Source organism: Panthera pardus, unplaced genomic scaffold (genome assembly GCF_024362965.1).
Source record: "Panthera pardus isolate Hobbes unplaced genomic scaffold, ASM2436296v1 HiC_scaffold_13, whole genome shotgun sequence".
Taxonomy (NCBI): Eukaryota; Metazoa; Chordata; class Mammalia; order Carnivora; family Felidae; genus Panthera; species Panthera pardus.
Window position 1 is genome coordinate 195,120,620 of NW_026526688.1, and position 13,830 is coordinate 195,134,449.

The 13,830-nt window shown below is 36.6% G+C and overlaps 1 protein-coding gene across 6 annotated transcripts in view; it reads left to right on the forward strand.

Moving 5' to 3' along the window:
- The window catches only part of RAB28 (RAB28, member RAS oncogene family), a 113,422-nt gene that overhangs the window by 14,945 nt on the left and 84,647 nt on the right, over positions 1 to 13,830 (forward strand). For all 6 annotated transcript variants that reach the window (XM_053901687.1, XM_053901686.1, XM_053901688.1 and 3 more), the window contains exon 4: positions 7,202 to 7,331. In XM_053901687.1, the coding sequence (XP_053757662.1) occupies positions 7,202 to 7,331 (130 nt within the window). The remainder of the gene's footprint in view (positions 1 to 7,201; positions 7,332 to 13,830) is intronic.

Consider the following 13,830-nt stretch of genomic DNA (forward strand, 5'->3'; position numbering starts at 1 on the left):
GGCATAGAAAATATAGGGAATTTTTGTTGAAGAATTTGAAACTATAGAAGAATGTATTAAACTTGAAATCTGATTTCCAAAAGTCCTATCAAAAAGATTTGGGACGAAGAGGAGCAGTTGGAGGGTAAGATGGGAAGAGCAAGCATGGGGCAGTGTGGGGAAAAGATGGAAAAAGATGAATGGTAGATAGGAGGGTGATAAAAGCCCATCAGGGACAGGAGACGTGATGATGGATTTCGATGGCCACCGGCTTGCCAAGAAAATGACTTCCAGCAGTTCCTGGTAGATTCTTCATGGGTTTCCCCTGTTGCCAAGATGCGTTGCATTTCTGAGGGAGTTACACCTTCTTGTGGCTGAGAGGATTCTGACAGTTTTCTGGAAGCAGTCAGAAGAGGTCTGGATTGATGGATGTGGGGAGATACTTAGGCATTGGGGGTGCTTGTGTTCTAGGCTCCTGAAGAGGTGAGTACTTAGAGGTCTGGCTCTGGGGTAGACTACAAAGGAATTAAACTGGAAATCAGTACTTGAAAGATAGCTGGAAAAACTCAAAATCTATGAAGATTTAAAAACATGTTTTTCAATAACACAGAAGTCTCCAGAGAAGTTTTAAAATATCTTAAATTAATAAAAATTGTGGGAGATAGCAAAAACAGTGCTTAGAGGAAAATGAATAGCAGTGAGTATATATATTAGAAGAGAAGAATCATCAGTAATCTAAGCTTCTACTTTGAGAAACTGAGAAAGAAAAGCAATTTAAGCTTAATGAAAGCAGAACCAAAAAATAATAAAAACTAGAGGAGAGCTCAGTGAAATTTTAAAAAAAGAAAATAATGGAGAAAATCAATAAAACCAAAAGCTGGGAAACCTCTAGCCAGGTTAACCAAAAAAAAAAAAAAAAAAAAAAAAAAAAAGAGAGAGAGAGAGAGAGAGAGAGAGGAAACACAAATTAATGAGGGACCATCGCTACTAATCCCATAGGCATTAAAAGAATAATAAGGGAGTAACATAAATAACCCTATGGCCAAAAATTTGCTCATGTAGATGAAATAGACCAGTCCTTTGAAAGACACAAACTACCAACACTCATACAAGCAGCCTGACTCCCAGGCTTGGTATGATTTCCAGTCTTATAAATTTGTTAATGTATGTTCTGTGGCCCAGAATGTCATCTGACTTGGTGCATATTTCATGTGAGTTAATTGTGAGTTAATTGATTTTCTCCTTGCTTAATGTAAAAGTCAATGAAAAAGGGGCATTGAAGTCTCCAACAATGCTAGTGGATCTGCAGATTTACAGTTCTATCAGGTTGCCATTACATATTTTGATAGTCTGTTGTTAGGTGGGTATACATAAAGGGTTGTTATGTCTTCTTGGAGAATTAACTCCTTTATCATTGTGCCAATTTCTGTACCTAATAACTTTCCTTATTCTGAAGTCTGCTTTATCTGAAATGAATACGAGTATGCCAGTTTTGTTTTCATTAGTGTTAGCATGGTATTTCTCTATTCCTTTACTTTTAATTTGTGTCTTTATATGTAAAGAGAATTTCCTGTAGTCATCGTATAGTTGAATCTTGGTTTTTCATCTATTCTGATGATATGTCCTTTAATTGATATATTTGGATCATTCACATTTAAAGTGATAATTGACGCATTTTGGTTCATTTCTATCATATTTGTTTTTTATTTATGTTTGTCTGTTGTTTCTTTTTCCTTTTCTCTTTCTCTTACTGTTTTATTTGAGCATTTTACCTTCTCTCTTAGCCTATTAGTTATACTTGAACAATTTTTTTTAGCAATTGCTCTAGCATTTCCAGTATACATTTTTAACTAGTTTAAGTCCACCTTCATCTGACGCTGTATTGTTTTGCATGTAGTTCACATACTTCATGAACGCATATTCTCCATTCATCCCTCTTGGCCCTGTGACACTGCTGTCATTCATTTCACTCACCCATATGTTATAATCACTCAATACATTGTTAGTATTGTTACTTTAAACTGTTGTATTTTAGATTAGTTAAAAATAAGAAAATAAATGCTTTTGTTTTATCTTTACTTATTCCTTTTCTGAAATTCTCCTTTTCTTAATGTAGAAATGAGATTCTGACCCATATCATATCGTTTCTTTCTCCCTCAAGGGCCTCTTTTTTTTTGTTTAAAAAAAATTTTTTTTTAATGTTTATTTATTTTTGAGAGATAGAGACAGAGCATGAGCAGGGAAGGGGCAGAGAGAGAGGGAGACACAGAATCTGAAGCAGGCTCCAGGCTCCGAGCTGTCAGTACACAGCCCGACGCGGGGCTTGAACTCATGAACCATGAGATCATGACCTGAGCCCAAGTCAGATGCTCAACCGACTGAGCCACCCAGGCCCCCCCTCAGGGGCCTTTTTTAACATTTTCTCTGGGGCAGTCTTGTTAGCTCTGACTTCTCTCAGGTTTTGTTTATCTGAGAAAGTCTATTTCTCCCCCACTTATAAAGGATAATTTTACATATAGAATTCTAGATTGGTCTTTTCCTTTCTTTCAACACTTTAAATATTTCACTCCATTCTTTTCTTATATGGTTTCTGATAAGAAATTCACTGTAGTTCTTATACTTGTTCCTCAGTAGATAACATATTCCCTCTCACCACCCCTTCCCTACCCCTAGACTTCTTTCAAGATTTTCTCTTTGTGTTTTGTTTTACACAGTTTGGATGTATGCTGTGCCTACATGTAGATTTTTTGGGTATTTATCCTACTTGGTGTTTTCTGAGATTTCTACATCAACGGTGTGGTGTCTTTAATTGATTTTGGTAATTTCTTGGCCATTATTACTTCAAATATTTCTTAAGCTCTGTTCTCTTTTCTCTTCTGGTGTTCCAGTTATATGTATGATATACAAATCAGAATTGTCACATAGTTTTTTAATGTTCTGTTTTATTCATTCTTTTTTCTCTTTGCATTTCAGTTTTGGAAATTTCTATTAGCTTATCTTCAGGCTCATGGATTCTTTCCTAGGCTGTGTCTAGTCTACTGATGAGACCCATCAGTGGCATTCTTCATTTCTGTTACAGTGTTTTTGATAGCTAGCATTTTCTTTTTGTTATCCTTTAGTGTTTCCATCTCTTTCTGTACCTTATCTACCGGTTCTTGCGTGTTGTCTACCTTTTGTACTAGAACCTTTAAAATATTTATCATAGTTGTTTTAAAGTCATCATCTGATCATTCCAAAATCTGTATCATATTTGAGTCTTACTCATATTCTAAGGCTTACTTTTTCTCTTCAAAGTGCCTTTTAATGTGCCTTCTAATTTTCTGTTGAAGGCTAGATAAGAACTCAGGTAAATAGGCCTTTAGTGTGGAGCTTTATGTTAATTGGCCAGGAGTTGGTCTGCGTTTAATGTTTGCTGAGGCTCTAGGTTCCAGAGACGTCAAATTCCTCTAGTGTCCTTGTTTTTTTTCTCCCTGTCCTTTTAGACATCTCAAAGCACTCTTCCTCAGTTGAAGTTTATGTTTTGCAGCTCTTTCAAATGTAGTATACTACTATTATGCCGGAGCCCAGTTGGTGTCGTGGTGAAGTGTAGGGAGGGGGAGGGAATTCTCTCATTCTGTGCTCTTATGACTAAGTCATAGCCTTATGGTGGGCCTGTGTCCCTGGGCTGTGACCTTCACAGGTATTTATTAGCTCTTCCCACTTAGGTGACACAGGATGGCTAGAAGGAGCTAGAGATGGGAACTTGTCCTACCCCCATGTGATATAAGACACTCATTAAGCTTTATTCCTGGGCAGTGTGCCTTTTTTATGGCTAATACTCTGGGCATATTTACAGTGGTAATGTCTCCCTCCCCATGTCAGAGCCATGTGGGGATCTTTCTTGATTCTACCGAGAGGATGTGGTAGGGTTTCTGGAGGTAAAATCCATGAAAGTGTGGGGGTACCCCCACAGACTGTGTCGCCTGGTAGTTGTTCATTCTCACAGTGGAACACAGGCAGCCTCCACCAGTTTATCAAAATTACCGTTTAAATGTTCCCACCGTTTCCTGGCTATGGTGGCTTCTGTGCCAGGTTAGCATATTTGGGCTGTGACTCTTTGGATTCACCTGTCTCCCCAGATTTCAGGGTGGCGATTTACCCTGCAAACTCAGCTCTCTGTTTTGTCCAGAAGAGTCATTGATTTTGTTTGTTTAGATTTTTTCTTACTGTAAAGACAGACATGATGACTTCTTGGGTCTTTACGTGTCAGAACTGAAGCTGAAAGTTCTAGAACTTTTTTGTGTTTTGATGTCTTTTTGGTTTTCCCATTTCCCTTTTTGGATTTTGACCACATTGGTATAGGTTAGAACTGATGAAAAATTGCCATATTAGGAGCAAAGATGGAATCATAGTTTTTACATTAAGTGGTATTGAGAATGGGGTATATGATGTTTGGTTTGTGGATAGCTAGATTAATGAAAGGCATTTAACCTTTTGCCTTTCTCATGACTTCTGGAAGATTCATACTTATTGATCTCTGAAAAATACTGACACACACTGGTTTAGCTCTGGAATTGGCCAGCTTTTCCTTAGAGAGCCAGACAGGAAATATTTTAGGTGTCACAGGCCGTACTGGCTCTGTTGCAGCCACTCAACTCTCCAGTGGTAGTACAGAAGCAGCCCTTGATAATACTTAACCAGGTAAGTATGACTATATCTCAATAAAAGCTTATTCACAAATATGGGCTTTGAACTGAGTTTGACTTGGGGACCATAGTTCACTGACTTCTGGTATATAATAGATACCTATTCTAAGCTTAGTGTTTAGTTTTTATTCTAAGCTCTGGTCTAGTACTGATCATTAAGGGTTGTGGCCATGTTTTATTTGCATCATATGCACGTACTGGCCCATGTTGAGATGAAGATTTTCACATACTGATTTAGAAGGGTTCCAAACATCTTAAGGTTTAAGACTCATCATGGGTCAGCAGCTCAATCTATGAGTTACAAAAACTATCACAGAGTTGCCTTGAAAATGTGATTCTTACTCACTCAGAATAATAAAAATTCCCAGTATTTGTGTAGTATGTTAGTTTTTAAATAAATCTTTTTGTTACTTCCCATAATCGCTTAGACATGGCAGCTATCATCAAGGTAGATTACAGAAGCGTTGCTCAAGATCAGTGGATGGTAGGGCCAGGCCAGGACTGCAGTCCAGCGGCGATCTGACTTTCAGGGCAGAGCTCCTTCAACACAATATGGGATATCATTCGAGTCAACTGAAGGTGGAGTCAGTCGTTTGAAGATTAGCTTCCTTTCTTCCTCTCTTCCTCTCTTCCTCTCTATACGTGCTGCCAAAATGAGTACTGAAGATTAGTTTTCTTCAGAGGCCAGTTCTGGGGCATTATTCTTAATAAGAAAAGTGGGCTTGTGCTGATTATTTCAAATAATTCTATTGCTGGGCATTATTTCAAAGCATTTAGGAAGACAGAAAGAAGTGTCTAAGCTACCAAAATGAATCAGACAAGTGATTTTGCATGAAAATTATAGAATATTTAAACTGGAAGGGATGTTAGAGACCATTTACTTTCAGTGATCTAATTTTAGAGGCAAACAACCTGAGACCCAGAGGAGCTAAGTGACTTAGGGGCCAGTGTAATTTAATAAAAGAACATGGTCCTAGAAGGTTATAATAGTAGTATGCTATTCTCTGGCTTGAGAAAGGCAGTTGTTAAATTTTCGGGAATTTTTGTGAGCCAGTCGTTAAATACATTCATGATTAAAAATACGTAAACTCATCAATTATATTAAAAACGAAGATATATGCTCAAAATTCATTACTAATCATTTTACCATATATTTTCTTAAGTAGGTTCTTGAAATTATTGATGTCTAATGTACCTGTATGGTTCAGATGCAATATGGCTATGTCCTACCCAGCTTTGTTGAGTGAAGTGACATTGATAGCTTGAAAATGGCCACAGGGGAGTATTTGTACCACAGAAATAGGCAAATGAGACAAATAACACTCTACCCTTCCCGACCCCCACCACGGCGCTAGCCAGTTTATTAATATTTACCAGCATATCACTGGTCGTTACTTTTGTGTTCTATACTTGTCTGTTTATGTGCCTGGCTGCAAGACTGAGTTTCTTGAGGTTTGGAATTTATATCCTTAGGACCCAGCACAATGCTTGGCATATAGTTGGCAGACAAATGCTTATAGAATGCATGAGTAGACTTTATATTCACACAGCCCTTGATTCAGATCTGGCTTCCTCACCTACCCTAGTGGTAGTGGTATGTGACCTAAGTATGGGTGACCTTTGTTATTGTAGCCTCTCCTTATTAGTAAAATGAGAATAAGAGTTAGCAGCATTAGATGATTATTGTAAGGACTAATGAAAAGATCTAAATATATGTCTAGATGGATAGTAGGTACAAAAATGTAGTAAAAGTTTGTGATTATATCCTAAGAAGGAGGAGACGTAAATGCTACTAGGGTCCAGACTTAGACTATATGCAGAGCTTTGTATTAAGTGTTTGACCACGAACTGGATGAGAATCAAGAATGTGGCACTGTTATTTTTGTGTGTGTACATACTTCTCCTTCCCACACAAAATAATGGGATATATTAAAAGGAATATGATATATAAGAGGCAGGAAGCAATCCCTCTGTTGTATTTGGCTTTGTTCAGGCTCTTATTACAGTATCATGTCCAGTTTTACATTGCTCATTTTAAAGAGGATGTCAAAAAACTGTATGTAGTGTGTCCTGGGAAGAACCCAACAACTATGATTAAAGGGATAGAAAATAGGTCCTTTGAGGCAAGTTTAAGGAATTGAGTTTGTTTATTCTGGAAAGGAGATGGTAAAGGAGTCACTTAACTATCTTCAAGTACATGAAGGGTTATTACAAGGAGGATACCCCAGTGTTGTTCTCCAAATGCACAGAGGACCAAAAGAGGAAATCGACTTACTTCATTTAAAGAAAATTGTGTTAAACACTAAAATTGACTATCAAGGGATGTCATGGAATCTCATTTTTGAAAATATTTAGAAAGAGCAGCAGCAGATGGTTATTTACTGGAAGGTTTACATGTTTGACCTCATGAAAGTAACAGGCAGGATTGTAGACCTTTGCAGCCTTTTCACCCATGATAGGATTTTTTCGTATTTGTGGTAGCTCACCACGTCTATGCCAGGTATCTTACAAAAAGTTCTGTAACTCTTTTGTGACAGGGAATCCTGTTGGTATATGATATTACAAATTATCAAAGCTTTGAGAATTTAGAAGATTGGTATTCTGTGGTGAAGAAAGTGAGCGAGGAGTCAGAGACTCAGCCGCTGGTTGCCTTGGTGGGCAATAAAAGTAAGTCATTAATGCTTCTTTCTGTATCGTTGTTTATCTGCCTATCCTTTAGTCTTTGTTCCTAAACAAATTTTGATGTGTAGAAACATAAAAGATACAGCTTTCCTGGAGTAAGTAAATTGCTTGAAGAGAAAGTTTGCATGGATGTATACGATCTTTTCAGTGACAGTTCTGATGCTTGATCTCACTGCCCTGCTGCTTTGGCCGATTCCCGTTAAGGTAAGTTCTGTTCTGAGAGTGTGTGTTTTGGCTTCCTGTGGTCTAAGGAAGCAGCACGGACTATTAAGAACAGCAACACAGCTGCAGATTTTATGATATTGCACTGCAGCTTCAGCTCTGCCCCAGAGATTTTGAGAGAGAGATTTCATTAAATGATCGCCCGTTGTAGGGAAGAGAGCAGCGTCGGGTGGAGTTTTGGGTGTGTGGTTCCTTGCTCCTGTTTCTCGCAAACTCTCTCGCAAAGTTTCTCTCTAAACTTTGAGATTAGTTCTAAAGTACAGATAATTGCTTGTGTTGTTTTGTCTTTTGAGAAAGAGTGTATTGGGGGAGGAGTCGTGTGTGGTGAAAAGGGTGGATAATTTTTGAGATCTGTCAGCTGGGCTATTGTATACGGCATATAAAATTATAAGGCTGAATTTTGTTCATAGTCCTGCAGTGCAGTTACCTGGAAAAGGAGACCTTAATAAGGGTTTTTAAATATATAAAATATTATAATATGACCTAATCTTCTACAACTATTTGAGGTCACAAAAAGAGAAAATGAATTTAAATTATACCATGGAGGATTTAGGTCAGGAAGAGTTTCCTGACTACAAGCGTTGTTAAACCAATACCCAAGTATACTACCAAGAGAATTATCTTCTCCAAAGGTCTTTAAAAGTATAGTGCATTTTTTTGGTCTGTAATTATTTAGGAAATAGTACTTCCTGAAGGACTAAACCAAGATTTCTTCATTATGTGGTTTTGCACACTTAGATGAACATTTAATAAATCCAAGCCTTACTTTAAAACCATTACAAAACAGGTGTGGATATCATTTCTCTGAAGAGTTAAAAATACACATTTTATAATAGTGTCTAGAAAAATAGTATTACAGATCATGAAATGGATGCCTTGGGTACAGTTTTTTTTTAAGTTTTAGGTGAATTTTACTTTTCTGTTCTGTAAATAATTCTAATTGAGTGAATCTGATGCTTTTCAATTCATTGAAATTCCCCTTTAGAAATCATAAGTTTTGGTGACCTTACCTTCTATTTCTGAGTGCAGCTTTTCATTTTAGGAGACCCTTCCTTCCTTTCTTTCTTTCTTTCTTTCTTTCTTTCTTTCTTTCTTTCTTTCTTTCTTTCAACGTTTATTTTTGAGAGAGAGAGAGAGACAGACAGAGAGAAACACAGAATCTGAAGCAGGCTCCAGGCTCTGAGCTGTCAGTGCAGGGCTTGATGTGAGGCTCAAACTCATGAACCCTGAGATCATGACCTGAGCTGAAGTCGGACGATTAACCGACTGAGCCACCCAGGTGCCCCTAAAATTGTTTGTGTTTTTATGAAAATATAGTAAACAGAAATTTGGACTGAAGATTGAGGATACTCTTAGGTAAGGATGAATTATAGGTTTATTTTTACTAAAAATTGTGTTTTATTATGTTTAAATATAAAGAGTACCTAGAGTAGGTTAATGAAGTAGCCAGTAGAGGAAGAGATTTGCTTTAATGAAATAGAATTAGTAATGACTAAATTATTTCAGTGTATAATACTTAAAACAAGTTTATTTTTTCCATATTCTGAAAGGCTGTAAGGCACTAGTTAGTGATTTTTTTTGTAGTATAGAAGACTTCAAATGAAGTATTGAGTCATGGTTAAGATCATAGGACTTTGAATTTAGAGACTGCTTTTACAAGGCCAGGTTTTTTCACTTAACAGCAGTGTGACATCAGATAGGTTACTTTATATCTTTATACCTCAGTTTCCTCATCTGCAGGTAAAGATAGTAGTTTCTGTCTGATAAGGTTAAAGATTAAGTGAGATTTACATGGAAAGTGCTTAGCATGAGGTCTGTATACTGTAAATGCTCAGTAACTATTATCATCATTATTATTATTAATCACAATAGCCTTTAAAAAACACTGACTATAGCTTCAATTTGAGTGATCACAAATTACACATTAGTACAGCTGAAACAGACATCTTACAAAAGTGGCCTGGAGGAAATGGTTCCTAGAGAATTCCTTTGTCACTATCTTATGCCTCATTTATTTCTTAAAAAAAATTTTTTTTTTAAGTTTATGTATTTTAAGAAAGAGAGGCACACGGAGTGGGGGCAGAGAGAGAATCCCCAGCACTCTGCACTGAAAGTGCAGAGCCCGACGTGGAACTTGAACTCACGAACTGTGAGATCATGACCTGAGCCAAAATTAAGAGTCTGATGCTTAACCGATTGAGCCACCCAGGCGCCCCCCTCCTTTTTTTTTTTTTTTTAGATTGATACTTCTTGTACCATAAGATGGGTAGGGCGATTCAGTTCAGCAGACACTCTTGAGTGCCATTTATGTGTATTCAGTTAGTCATTGTTAATTTGCACAAAGTTTGAGCTAGAGTGCTTTTAAGTAGTGAAAGGGCCTGTTAACCTTACTCTTAGTTTTTTGGGGTTGTTTTTTTTTTTTTTTTCTTTTTTTTTCTTTTTTTTTTTTTTTTTTAGCTGACTTCAAGTTTTCTAAAAACTTGACTGCCTTTCTTTTGCTCTGTTTGGTTGTTGGGATTAATAAATACAATTATGTCCAAATCTTCATGGAAGGCCCTACTTTTTCCTAGCAAGGTAAATATAAATTCCTGCTAGGTCTTTTCCAAAATGGGAAAGAGGGTAAGTCAACTGTTTATTCTGTGTATTTTACAGAAGTTCTGTTGAACTTTGATCGTGTCTGTAGCCCGATGTGGGGGGAGATGACTGATAGGCACCTGGAAACAATGATGTTACCATCTAAAGGCAATTTCTGCAATTCACAGAGCCATGTTTACCAGGTCTGATACCTGGTTTCCTGGTTTTGAAAGTCTTGGTCTCCCACTTGACCAGAGCCTACACTGCAGAACCTGGGGGTTTTCCATTCATGTCCTCTTTATGGGCTTATTACAGGTGCACCTGGCCATGGCCTAACACCGCACCATCGCCTCTCACACGAATACTGCAGTAGCTTGCTAACTGTCCCTCCTGCTTCTAGCTTTGCTCTCGTACTATCCAGTTCTCTAATGGCAAATCATGGTATGCCTCTTCTAGTGCTTTCTCATCACACCTAAAATGAAACCTAAACTCTTCATCCAGGTTTACCAGACCCTAGGTGATCCGGCTCCTACCTGCCTCTTAGACTTCATCTGTGTGTTCCCTTGCCCACTCTGTGCTAAGACACACTTGTATTTTTTCCTCTGCTTTAACATTCCAAGTTAATTTGTATCATAGAGTTTCTTCTGCTCGAAGTACTTTTCTCTTCTGCTCTTTACTTGATTGGCTCCATTTTATCATTTGGATCACATCTTAGATGTCATCTCTTCAGAGTTGCTTTTCTTGACCACTCAGTGTAAACGAGCTGTGTAGTCCCTTTGTCTCAGGACATTCTGTTTCACTTCTCTGTGTCACCTCAGTGCCATCTGATGTTTCTTGTTTGTTTCCTGTCTGTCTTTCCCTGCTAAAATCTAAGCTTAATGAAGCATAGGGACCTCATCGCTTAGAATAGTGCCTGAATGAATGAATACTGAATGAATGAATAAAAGCCTTTTCATGAAGCCTCTGTTGGAATTAGAAGTGTTTATGGCCTGGGATGTGTTATTAAGGGAAAATGGTTTTCTTAATGAGGAAAAATACATACGTAGATACAGGGAATCTATTAGATGGCCTTCAGGCCCGGCTGGCCTACTGAATTCCACTTGGGTGAATAATGTCAGAGAGTTTCTTAGGAAATATTCTGAAGTTATATTATGCTGGATTATGTTCAAGATAAAATGTCATAGATTTTATATCATGATTTTAGGTTAAATAAATACAAAAGAATTAAGGATTTTGCTTTTTCCTAAAGTGACCTTTATGTAATGATAGAAAACCTATGCTTTTTACTTTTTATTTATTTTTAATTTTTTTGTTTAATTTCAAAAACCATCTGCATTGAAGTAACAGTTTTCATGTTTCTTTCAGTGTTTCAGGGAAGGTTCACATTGAAATTAAATGAACATTCAGGAATATTCATTTTTTTTTGAATTAATTTTAAATTCAATCCATGTTGTTATAAGCACATGGGATTTTAATTTGTCATTTTGTTATTTTCTATCTTTAAGCTGTTATGTTTTCCTACTATCTGATCCATCAGCTAGTTTCTCCCCTGACTAGCTAACATTCTCGGTTGGATAGATTGTAAACAGAAATTAACAGGGGTTGCATAGAAGCTGCCCTCTTCCTGATTTATAGTTTCTTAGTCAGTGGAGGGGTGGTGGTTATCAGTAACTTGTATTGGGGGTAGGAATTATCACGCTCCAAGATAGAGTGGATAGATGAATGATTTCTGCTCTTAAAGATATTAACCAGATCCTTTCCCAAATAAAGACTAATAACTCAGATTTTTAAACAATCTTCATGACAGATGAGGGCATCGAGAAGAGTGCATCAACACTAATTAACAATGTTGAGTGTATATTCTTCTTAACAGTGATTGATTGTTCTTGGAGTACTATCTCTGCCCAGGAAGTGATGTGTTACACTGCGAGGTTCAAAGGTCACATTTTAATGTACTCTGTAGTTGTGTTCCCTGAACTCAATGGAAATGTATTAGTAAAAAAGTACATTTCAGGTTGGAAAATTTAACTGATACCCTCAATAAAATTATGACAATTTTTTTAAAGATTATTTTTAGTGATAGAGGAGCGTGAAGAAATGGTTATGCATCCGGCTTGAAAAGTTTCATGGGGATTTACATGAAAGTGCTTGCCTATACTGTGACTTTTTGAGTCTTCAAAAATCCTTATTTTATCTGGAGAGTAGAAATAGGAAACTGTGAGGTAGGTGACATTTACTCTGATTCCTAAGTTGAAGAGTTCGTATCAACTTCTGTAAAATTTACCATCTACAGTATTATAACAAAGTGAACGAGTGAGTCATTATTATCAGTTTGCTTAAGAGAATTTGTAATTTATAAAGCATGAATCAAAGCTCTTGAAGATTTGAAAAATTCATTCTGTTTATACATTGTGAATTAAAACATTCCACCTCTTTGCCCATTTGTTTTAATACTTTGGTTCTTTTTTGTTCTGGGAATAGTAATCCCAAAGTATCAGATCCAAGTGTCTTTTTCAGATGGACTTTATATTTTTGTTTCTATTGCTTCTTCTTTTTTTTTTTCCCCTCTCTTTATATGTAAATTTGTTTAACTGGAGCTATGGTTATTTGCTAGTAGGTGCTGAAAGCATCTGATTCTGATAGTGACAGCATCAGTATTTTGTGTACTGAGAGTGAGCAGGGAAGGGGCAGAGAGAGGGAATCCCTGTGTTGACAGCCCGGCGCCTGACACAGGGCTTGATCTAACAAACTGAGATGATGACCTGAGCCGAAATCAAGAGTTGGATGCTTAACCAACTGAGCCACCCAGGCGCCCCTAATACATACTCTTAAAACTATTCTTTTACATGATACTTGACACTTCTGCTGAACTTTCAGAACATTTTGATAGTATTTCCAGTTTAATTGGTGGAGTTGTTTCCTCAAATGCATAAGCTTGCATTCAGACTGGTGTTAGGACTGGTCATTATTGGGGAACAGAATGTCAGATGAGTGCTTTTTCATAATACTAATCAAAAATCATTTTCACCTGACAATTGTTGCAGTGATGTTACTATGTCATTTCAGAGTAACTTTTTTTTAGATAGTCTACTTCAAACCATTTGACAGTATTGTAATTTCCTCAGCCTGAGAAGTATTAAGATTTCTATGGTTTTGCTTTGTTTGGGGCAATTATGTAAGCATTGTGTATGTTATAACAATAGGTTTATATGATTTCTGTCCATCTTCTTGTCATGATAGAGTTTATTAAATGCTAAAGAAAGGATCATCCACTTTACTTTTTATTTCTTTTATGATGAATCTCTGATTTTAAAAATTAGAAGAAATTATAAAATATTAAACTTAATTTTAATCTATTAAAAGTTAAAAATATATAGCATTGTAAAATGTATAAATTAAACTTTTATTGGTATAAAAACAGATTTTGTGAAAAGATTTAAAATTTTCATTAATGTAATTTAAGTCCCTTTAGTAATTTAAATTTATTTGCAGTGATTGAGGAACAAATCCAATATAGATTAAAGGAACATTTACAGGGAGGATCAGAAAACTTTAGCTTCTGTGCTAGGGCTGTCATTTTATCTGGTTATGTCACCTTGGGCAGTTTACCTAATCACTTAGGATCATCCTCATGTATAAAATGAAGGATTATACTCGGTAATCATAAGCACCTTCCATTCCTAAAATA